The sequence below is a fragment of the Chaetura pelagica genome, unplaced genomic scaffold (assembly GCF_000747805.2).
Source record: "Chaetura pelagica isolate M959 unplaced genomic scaffold, ChaPel_1.0 scaffold438, whole genome shotgun sequence".
NCBI lineage: Eukaryota > Metazoa > Chordata > Aves > Apodiformes > Apodidae > Chaetura > Chaetura pelagica.
Genome location: NW_009954113.1, coordinates 58,342 through 66,576, shown reverse-complemented (window position 1 = coordinate 66,576; position 8,235 = coordinate 58,342). Strand labels below are relative to the sequence as shown.

The window sequence follows — 8,235 nt, the reverse complement described above, 5'->3', positions numbered from 1 at the left end:
ATTCCTGGCAGGGGGGAAGTAGAATCCAGGGTGCAGTTTTGGCTTATTTGCTTTGTAATCTCTTTTACTTTGAAATCTCCTTTCCTCACAAATACCATTCCATGCAAAACTACCTTAAAGAAAAGATGCTGGAATACCCCCGTAGCACATAGTTGAGAAGTTTTGGCTCATTTTTGAATGGCAAGTTACCTGTCTTGGATTCCAGATTGGTCAATTCTACAGGGTCAGATTGTAACTGCTGACCTGTCTGACAGTAAAAGGTTTATGTTGTTGAACACTAACTGGATCAGACTATGAAGGCAAATTGTCAAAAGGAATATCTGTAATATTTGAGAATATCAGTTAAACTTAAATATGCTGCATTCTTGCTACTGTGAGCAAATATACTTTAGTAGTATAAACTTGATAGTTCTGGGGACAGACAGCTGCCAAGCGAGAGTTCTACTGATTTCAATGTTAGAGTTGAGCAAGATCACTCATGATTCCTTTTATGGATCTGGGCTCCAAAGATTTGTTTGTATGCAGGTTTCTTGTTGTATTGTAGAAAGAGGTTTATATATATTTTTCCTTATGTATAGCAGAAAACTATATTTGTCATACGATCCTTGTAATTTCATCACCACAGTAATTTGCTTAAATTTAACTAAAACATTATTCTTCTTTGGTGTCATTTTGCAATGTTTTTAGGCCCTGCACATCTGTTTAGACTTGCTGGCAAGTGTTTCAGTTTTGTGGAATCCACGTGAGTAATGGATTTGGATATTTGATGATATATGTTTGCTAGGAACTAACTAGTTTTTTATTTCAGTCTGAAATGTCCCTTTTTTTTTTTTTTCTTTTAAGGTACAAGTATGAGTTTTGTCCTTTCCATAATGTCACTCAGCACGAGCAGACTTTTCGATGGAATGCCTACAGTGGGATTTTAGGGTGAGGCTTGAAGTTTTACCCGCGTTGTTAGCAGACCATTTTATAGATTGTCAAAAAGGAGGCAGTTTAAATTAAGTTTCTCTTATTGGTCAGCATAGGTCATTGTAGTTTGCAAGGCATTATGCATAACAATGGTCTGTCTTGAAAAATCTGTGGGTTTGTGTTGAGAAATACTAACCTCCTATTTTAGCTGGAGGCTGATTAATAACCAGTGGCACCTGCAGGTGTGATAGGTACATATTAGAAATGCAATAATGTATTACTAGAGCTTATATTGACAAAGATTTCATGTCTGTTAACTGTTTTCTTTTTGAGTTGAATATCACCTCACAAAGTGAAATTAGTGCTTTATGCCTAATGTGTAAAACATATTTAATAAAGTTAAAAAAATACTTAGTATAGACCCAAAAAAGTATCCCAAAGTATTCAAAGACCCCAGAATATCCAAATCATAAGACCTACCTAAAATCAATTTAATTATACATCAAAGCACTACTTTAAAATTACTGCCTTTATGAATATTTTATATATAGATGTCTTTTTTTTTTCCTTCCTATGTGCACAATAATTAGTGAGCCAGTATGAGAGGAAAAGGCTACATGAAGACAATGAAAGTATCATTTGCCTTCGGGCTAGCAGAAATAGAGACTAGTTTTTGTAGGTGCTCTCACCAGCACTAAAAATCCTGCAAATAATCTCAGTTGCACAGACAACTTAGCATAATGGCATTGATTGTAAGATCAATCTGTAAGATATATTTTATTGGATTTAAACACAGATTTATAAGTGCCAGTGGTTTCCAGACTGAAAGCTGATCCAGAACTGTGCTCTCAAAAGAATGTTGATATGGCCTATATAACCACAAACTACACTGTTTATAAAGTTTCAGGTGTAAGAAATGAAAACACTAAGGCAACAAAAATAAAGTATATACCGTTAAATTGAACATGATGTAAAGGTATTCCTGTTTTTCTTCCTGACAGTTCACCTTTCTCTTCCTAGTAACTTAAAATAAAATTATGTCCTGTTTTTCCAGAATTTGGCATGAGTGGGAAATTGACAACAACACGTTTGTTGGAATGTGGATGAGGGAAGGAGACTCGTGTGAAACTAAGAGCAGACAGACAAAGGTATGATAGCCTAGACTATGCTAATTCAGACAGCATGACTCTCTGCACACATGTCACTCTATGGGCTGAAGCATTCCTACCTTGAAGAAGTCATCATTTAAGATGTGATATAAAACATAAAGATGGGTTCCTGTAGCAGTTAGGTGAATGGATGGAGGAGAAAAGCCAAAATCAAGATAAGTGTTGAATAAATTATGTATTGTTATTGGTTACTCTTCACTCATTTTTCCTTGATAGTGTGGAATATTCTGGCATTATCACTATTGTGGAAACATACTGTGCTTTGTAATTTTTGTCAGGAAAAATAAAGAAAAAGAGCTATTTACTGAATTCAAGATGCAAGCCTATTATGTTAAGAACACCCAGGAAAAAGGGGAGAAAAGAATTAGGCAGTTAGCAAAAAGGAAGGTGTTCAAGAGCAGAGGGCATGCAGGGAGAATTAAGGAAGGAATCAAATACACTGGAATGGCAGAGGAACCAATTCAAGAAAACCAGATGCTGGTATGAGTACATTTTAAAGAACATTAAAAATTCTTATTTTGTTGAGTGGTTAAAATGTTCCTTTTCACATTCAGCTTGTGCCAAGTAACTATTGAACTAGAAAGGTAGGGAAGGGTGTCTGAGACATGCCCAATATGTAGCACACTATTTGCATACGTGCTTTACCCTTTTATTCATTAATTTTTTCTACCTCCCATTTCAGTGTCTTTTACAGATAGAATGAATTAAACCTCACACTTCTGGTGATGTAGATCATTATTCTTGAAGAAGAGTTAAAGATAACCACATAGTTCACAACCGGATGCCTTTTGTGTTGAAGATGCTTAGCTATTACAATGATGGATGACAATACAATTCTTAAGAGAGAGGGATATATAGTTGGAATAATACATAATCATGTGAAGGTGGGATAAAGGGCAAAATATCTTGGCCAAGGTGAAAATATTCTGTACTGTAATGAAAGTGCCTTGTTAACATATTTTTCTCCCATAAGGAGCTGCAGAAAGAACTACTGTTTTTGTGTGACTTTTGATACTGAGGTTCAGGCTTTCATTGGCATTTAGTTTTGAACAGATAGAAAATGCTGGTGCTGCAAGTTTAGAGATGAAAACAGGTTTCTACAACATAGATGTTTATTGTTCTCTTTATTTAGTACATTGATCAGAAATAAAGTTTGTTAATTATGCTTGTGTCAGATGAGGTTCTAAAGGGTGTCCTATTCATTCTTCTTTTTACTCACTCTTCTGTGCAAATGCAGTGCTTGGGAGTCCAAGGAATAATGAATGGTAGCCGAGGGGATAATTTTTCATTAGAGGAAGCAATTTTCACATTTGATAAAATGATTTGAAGATGTTCTTGCACTTGAAGATTTGACATGACAGTATGTACAGTATGTACATCTGATAGCATTTGAAGACAGCAAGTTGATCATCAGTGCTCGTCCTGTTTAATGTGGAGGTGTTTTGCTCATCTTGGCTTTCACTGATGTTTAGGTTCGTCTTGTTTGTGGAAAGAGCAACAAATTGGCTTATGTGTCTGAGCCAACTACTTGTGTTTACTCTCTGACATTTGAGACTCCTCTTGTGTGTCATCCCCACGCTCTTCTAGGTAAGATTTAGAAAATAATTTGTGTATGGAGTAGCTGGCATATTATGCCAACCTCAGAGTGCACATGTTTAGGTTTTTCTAGTTTTTAACTTGATATAAATGAGTACTAAATGTAACATATAATACAAAGTATATTTTAAATCCCAATCATTATAGCACATACGTATTTCCCAAATAAATTGTGATTGCACGTGCAGACCATGTGAGTGATATTCTGCTTTTTCCTTGAACTGGTCATAGGAATCAGTGCTGTTGTATCTGCACATTTACTTGCATTACAAAAGGGAAGCAAGCAGAATTACAGTCAGCAAAGACATATAACAACTTCTAGCTGGAAATAAGAGAAAAAATGTTGGTTGGTGGCATTCTCCAGAAATTCTAGATGCATGGAGTGGAATTTAAGTTTAACCCCAACTCTTAAAGGCGGAAGATACTAGATATTTGCATGCCACTGGAGGAGCATTTATTGCAGAACAGTGCTGCTGTTTTTCACGTGGTTTGACTTCCATGGTTTGATTTTTCAGTTTATCCAACTCTGACTGAAGCACTGCAAAGGAAGTGGGATGAAGCAGAGCAGCTTCTGTATGATGAACTAATAACCGACCAGGTTTAGTAATGTCTTTCAACTCTACTTGCTGAAGAACAATTACTATCAAATAGCGAAACCTGTGTCTGCAGTTTCTCTTTTTGGAATGGATCAGTTTATTCTCCAGAGTTGGGTAGATTGATCTGTTGTCTTTTGTAAACATTTTTCAGGGATACAAGAAAATCCTGAAAGAGATTTTTGAGGAAGCAGGGCTTCTAAAAGCAACAGAAGAAATGGAAGTTGAGAAGCAGAACAAGAAAACAGGTCTGGAATTTGAAACAGTGGAGAAGTGCAGTAAGGTACAGAGTGTAATATTTAAAATGTGGGATTAAATTGCCACCTTTTTCCTGTATGACAGCATAAGTGTGATAGCATTATGCAAATACTCTTTGGACTCATCTGAAATCTGTCCATGGGATTATCTTTTCTGGTTCAATGTGTAACAGTCTGCGTACAGAATGATTTGCCATCTTTATCCTAGCTTTAAAGTCAAAACCAATCTAGCACAACTGAATGCCCAATAAGAAGACAGGAGGGTATGTAGGAATTAGTGTAGGGGCTTGGGTTATGAATATCTGATGAGTGCTCTTTCTGGGGAATACCAGTCTGGAAATAGGAAGGAATTACTGGTGAAAATAAATGTGTAACCAGCTGTGGGAATGTTGACACTTCTCCCCATGGATAATTACCCAGAGTTGTGTCATAATGTGTTGGCTGTTACACAAGCAAAATGCAGAATAATCTATACTGTGTCCATTTCTGCAGGACTTTAATGTGTGGGAACAGTCCCTTCTGCAACAGAATTGAAATGGGGAAAATAGAGGTAGAAGGTGTGTTCAGACTAAAAGAGACCAAGCTGAACATCAAAGAGAGCATGGAAGGGAATTAATTCATGATAATGCAGAGGAGAAGCTGCTGTTGCCATTTTATTTGAAAAAGTAGCACAGACAAAACACCACATAGTAATTCCTGAATATAACCAAATCACCTGTGGTTAAGCTGAATATACTTATATAAAGATCACAATTTTGATGTGGTACTGTTTGGAGCTGGAATATTCACCTTTTTTGTTTTTTCAGTAGATAACAGTACAGTGTTTTATACCTTGTACTTCATTAGGGCTTAATTGACATGAACTGGCTGTTTTGGCAACTGCAGGATCTTAAATAGGATTTTGTTCTTGATTCCTGTAGAAACCAAACCACAATTAAAAAAAAAAGGGGCTTCTTTGGGATCTGAGATTCATGGCTTGTGTATCAAAAGTACTGGCTCTAAGTTAACATAAACTACTGCAAGTGAGAACCTGAAGTTACTAAGTCAAGAGTTGAGGAGGTGACAAATTTTCAGACTGTAGCATTATGATATAAAATGAAATAAAGCTGCTCCTGTAGCCAAGTTGTTAATGCAGTTTTGTGCTATGATAAAATGCTAGTTAGAGGGTAGACCCAAATAGTTACAGAAGGCACTCCTAATTTCAACACTCAGGCTTGGAAAAAGCTGGCTTCTGTTTTGGCAACCTAGAAACATCTGCTTCTGTAAAACTTACACCTTGTTCTTGGAATAAGCAGTTTAAGATCCCATAACCAAAAAACTATCTCTGCCATGCACAAACCCATTGTTTTTTATAAGCTCCTGTTTTATGTATGCTTTTGGAGAGTGGGAAAGCCAGTTTAAATGTGTTTTCTTTCTTAGGAATACAAGCAACTTTCTGAAGAAGTAAAAAAACTTAAAGATTTATTAAGTCAGCATGGTATTGCATACCAAGGAAATTCTGGTGAGTTTTTTGGTATCCTTCTTTTTCATTATTTCTATTCAGAATGTGAATACCAAATCATTGGCTTCAGTTACAGCAAGAAATGAATTATCTGTTATATATGGATGTAAAACTCAGTAGACGAAGCTTTTAATAAGTACTTAATAAGGCCTTGATTCCTGCACAAGAGGGCTTATTTTGCCCCTCAAAAATATGTTGATGACTTGAACTTTTAGCTTTACAGAAAAATTTTGGCAGCTGCTGTTGTAACCGAAGTTTGCCTCCAGTACCAATGAAAATCAGTGTTATAGCATTTGTAGCTCATAAGCATCTTTTAAATAACTCCACTTTTGCATAGTCAACCACAGGGCCTTGTGGTCACTAGAAGTGTTGTCTTCATCTGTTTGAGTTGTTTTTATCATTTGTCACTTCTTTTTTTCCCTGTCTTTGATTTCTGTTAGTTCTGTACCATATCACATGTAGTTTTTAGAAGGAAAGACTGTTTGGTGCTGCTCTGAAGAAGCAGGGCTTATCTGGATTAATTCCAGACAAGTTGTTTTTTGGTTTTGTTGTTCATGTTGGGGATTTTTACTTTGGTTTGGTTTTGTTCTGTTTGGTTTTGTCTGTCACCCTCACCCCACAATTCCCTCCAGTCCATTGTGCCCATTATTACATGAACTATTTGTCTAAGGAGGATGTAACTTTCCTGAACACACATTGACACCTTTTATGTTCAGAATTGGCACCTTGAGAGACCAATGAACCTTTGAGCTAATGAAGCTTAAAATTAGTGACGTACTTAATTTTTTGTTTGTTTTGAGAAACTTTCTGCTCTGTTTCTTTGTAAAGTGTTGAATTTCTTTTCTAGGGAAAACTTGTATTAGAAATTTTCTAAAACATTTTATCTGTGTGTTTATCTACTATGTAACTTGCACAGTATTTTTGCCTTTTCTAGTTCATGTAATTATTGCAGATTAGAACTGTAAAATCAAAAGCAGAATTCACAGCTTACTCTAGATGGCTTATTTCAGAACTATTTAGTGAATTACATGACAAAGATGTTTTGGTGTTGAAAAGCAGAAATAACTGGTGTCTTAAACTAAATATTACAGCTGAAAATACTAGTGTTGAACATGTAAGTCACAAATTGGCGACTGCAGTGACAAGTGTTCTTACCGAGTCAAAGGATGATGAGCACCTGCATGGCGATGCAGGAGTTTGGAATGACACTGTATGAAGAGACTTGGGAGGTAAACAGCGAGTTCATACAGAACGTCCAGCAAGTTGAACGTGTATCGTGGCACTAAGATAAGCTACATTCTGCAAGTATTCTTGACTTTCTGAATTTCTATCCTAAAGCAAAGGGAACATAATGGAGCAAGGGCTCACCATTACTGGGAACAGTTGGATTGTTTCTGAGAACATTTGTAAAACTTCTTGGCTAAGGCTGGTATTGGACATGGGTTTGCAGATTCTGGACTCCAGTCCCAGCTTTTTTATTTTCTTTCATCAAGCATGGTAACTAGTGGTGTAAATACAACATAGTTCAAGACCAGTCATAGAACTATAGAATGGTTTGGGTTGGAAGGGACCTTAAACATCATCTAGATCCACAGGATGTACCTGTGTTGCTGACTGATTGTTTCGTAGCCAATCATTTACCCAAGAATGTGGATTTCACAAAGCACGTTGTTTCACAAAGCTAATTTCATTTCAGTATCTTTCTGCTAAATATACAATAAAATAGCCAGCAACCTAGCATTCAGCAAAGTCAGAAAATTATTATATAAATTTATAATTCCAGTAAGTATCTATTAAGCTTAATTCTATCTTAATCTATTTTGATTACATCTAATAAAGAACATTCTGTAGCCATCACCTGCGTGGGCAGGGACACCTCCCGCCTGCTGAGGCCGCTCAAAGCCCCGTCCCGTGACCCGGAGCCGGCCCGGGGGGGGCAGCGGGGGGGGCAGCCGGCCCGGGGCTCCGCTCTCGGGTCTGGTCTCGGCTCTTTCACGTTAATCGCAGAGGCGCGTCCGTTGTCTCCCAGATGGCTCGGGCTCGCACTGCTGGAAGCCGCACGGAAGTGCAATGTTAAGAACACGTTACTGCACTTTCATGCCGCTTTCTGCGCAGACCGGCAGCAGGGCCTCCCAGCGCCGCGTTCCGCCCCGTCAGCTCTGGGAAGCGGTGCGGGACGCGGAGGCTGCTCCCGATCGGACGGGCCGGTG

The 8,235-nt window shown here is 37.5% G+C and overlaps 2 protein-coding genes across 2 annotated transcripts in view; both read left to right on the top strand.

Moving 5' to 3' along the window:
* GNPTG (N-acetylglucosamine-1-phosphate transferase, gamma subunit) overlaps positions 1 to 7,314 on the top strand; it is an 8,774-nt gene extending 1,460 nt beyond the window's left edge. Inside the window, exons 2-9 of the mRNA XM_010002558.1 lie at positions 688 to 742; positions 844 to 927; positions 1,964 to 2,057; positions 3,551 to 3,665; positions 4,190 to 4,272; positions 4,422 to 4,550; positions 5,944 to 6,025; positions 7,117 to 7,314. Coding sequence (XP_010000860.1) covers positions 2,007 to 2,057; positions 3,551 to 3,665; positions 4,190 to 4,272; positions 4,422 to 4,550; positions 5,944 to 6,025; positions 7,117 to 7,241 — 585 coding nt within the window. The 5' untranslated portion in view covers positions 688 to 742; positions 844 to 927; positions 1,964 to 2,006 and the 3' untranslated portion in view covers positions 7,242 to 7,314. The remainder of the gene's footprint in view (positions 1 to 687; positions 743 to 843; positions 928 to 1,963; positions 2,058 to 3,550; positions 3,666 to 4,189; positions 4,273 to 4,421; positions 4,551 to 5,943; positions 6,026 to 7,116) is intronic.
* An 808-nt stretch (positions 7,315 to 8,122) lies between these two features.
* The window catches only part of LOC104393113 (chromosome unknown open reading frame, human C16orf91), a 687-nt gene continuing 574 nt past the window's right edge, over positions 8,123 to 8,235 (top strand). Inside the window, exon 1 of the mRNA XM_010002578.1 lies at positions 8,123 to 8,194. Coding sequence (XP_010000880.1) covers positions 8,123 to 8,194 — 72 coding nt within the window. The remainder of the gene's footprint in view (positions 8,195 to 8,235) is intronic.